The sequence below is a fragment of the Nanorana parkeri genome, unplaced genomic scaffold, assembly GCF_000935625.1.
Source record: "Nanorana parkeri isolate BGI_ZX_2015 unplaced genomic scaffold, ASM93562v1 scaffold2121, whole genome shotgun sequence".
NCBI lineage: Eukaryota > Metazoa > Chordata > Amphibia > Anura > Dicroglossidae > Nanorana > Nanorana parkeri.
In genome coordinates, this window is record NW_017308389.1 from 149,263 (window position 1) to 149,863 (window position 601).

At 51.6% G+C, this 601-nt stretch overlaps 1 protein-coding gene across 1 annotated transcript in view; it reads left to right on the plus strand.

Annotated features, from left to right (window-relative positions):
• Nucleotides 1-346: 346 nt before the first annotated feature.
• The window catches only part of LOC108800757 (vomeronasal type-2 receptor 26-like), a 22,421-nt gene continuing 22,166 nt past the window's right edge, over nt 347-601 (plus strand). Inside the window, exon 1 of the mRNA XM_018572751.1 lies at nt 347-475. Coding sequence (XP_018428253.1) covers nt 347-475 — 129 coding nt within the window. The remainder of the gene's footprint in view (nt 476-601) is intronic.

The following is a 601-nucleotide window of genomic DNA, read 5'->3' on the forward strand; positions in this document are numbered from 1 at the left end:
AACAGGAGCCGTGAAATCCGTGATTACACCCACACGGACCAGCCACATATGCCTCCTTGCGTTCCTTGCTGACAACAGCTCTCACTCTTCATTGGCAAGACACCACCTCGTCCGTCCAATAGTGAGTTTGCATGCATAGTCATTTAATTAGAGATTTTACACTGCTTAAGATTTTAATTGAATCCTAGGGTTGTAGCGCTCCTTTTTTGTCTCTTTTTTAACTGTTTACAGGGTTCCTCTCCCTGGTCAAGTAGCTTGCTCGCCTAAACCTGCTCATAAATTTCCCAACCTGTTGTGCGCTCGCCATCTTCACCGTTTTCTAACTGAGGAAAGGCGAGTGGCGTGGATGGCCGCTGAGGAGGGAGCTCTGTCCGGCCCAATAGCTAGGTCCTGTCAGATCTGCCGCGGAGGTACTTGCCTGGCATCAGACACCTTGCACGAACGCCAGGCAAGTGGTTATGTCGGCTTAAGGAGAGTAAGAGGGAGGAGCCCGGCAACGTCAACCTCCGTGACGTCACTGGAACTCCGACGGAGCTCCTGGAGATGCCGGAACCGGCGGAGGGGTGAGTATGTTACAGGTAGCAGGTTATATGGTCTTGTT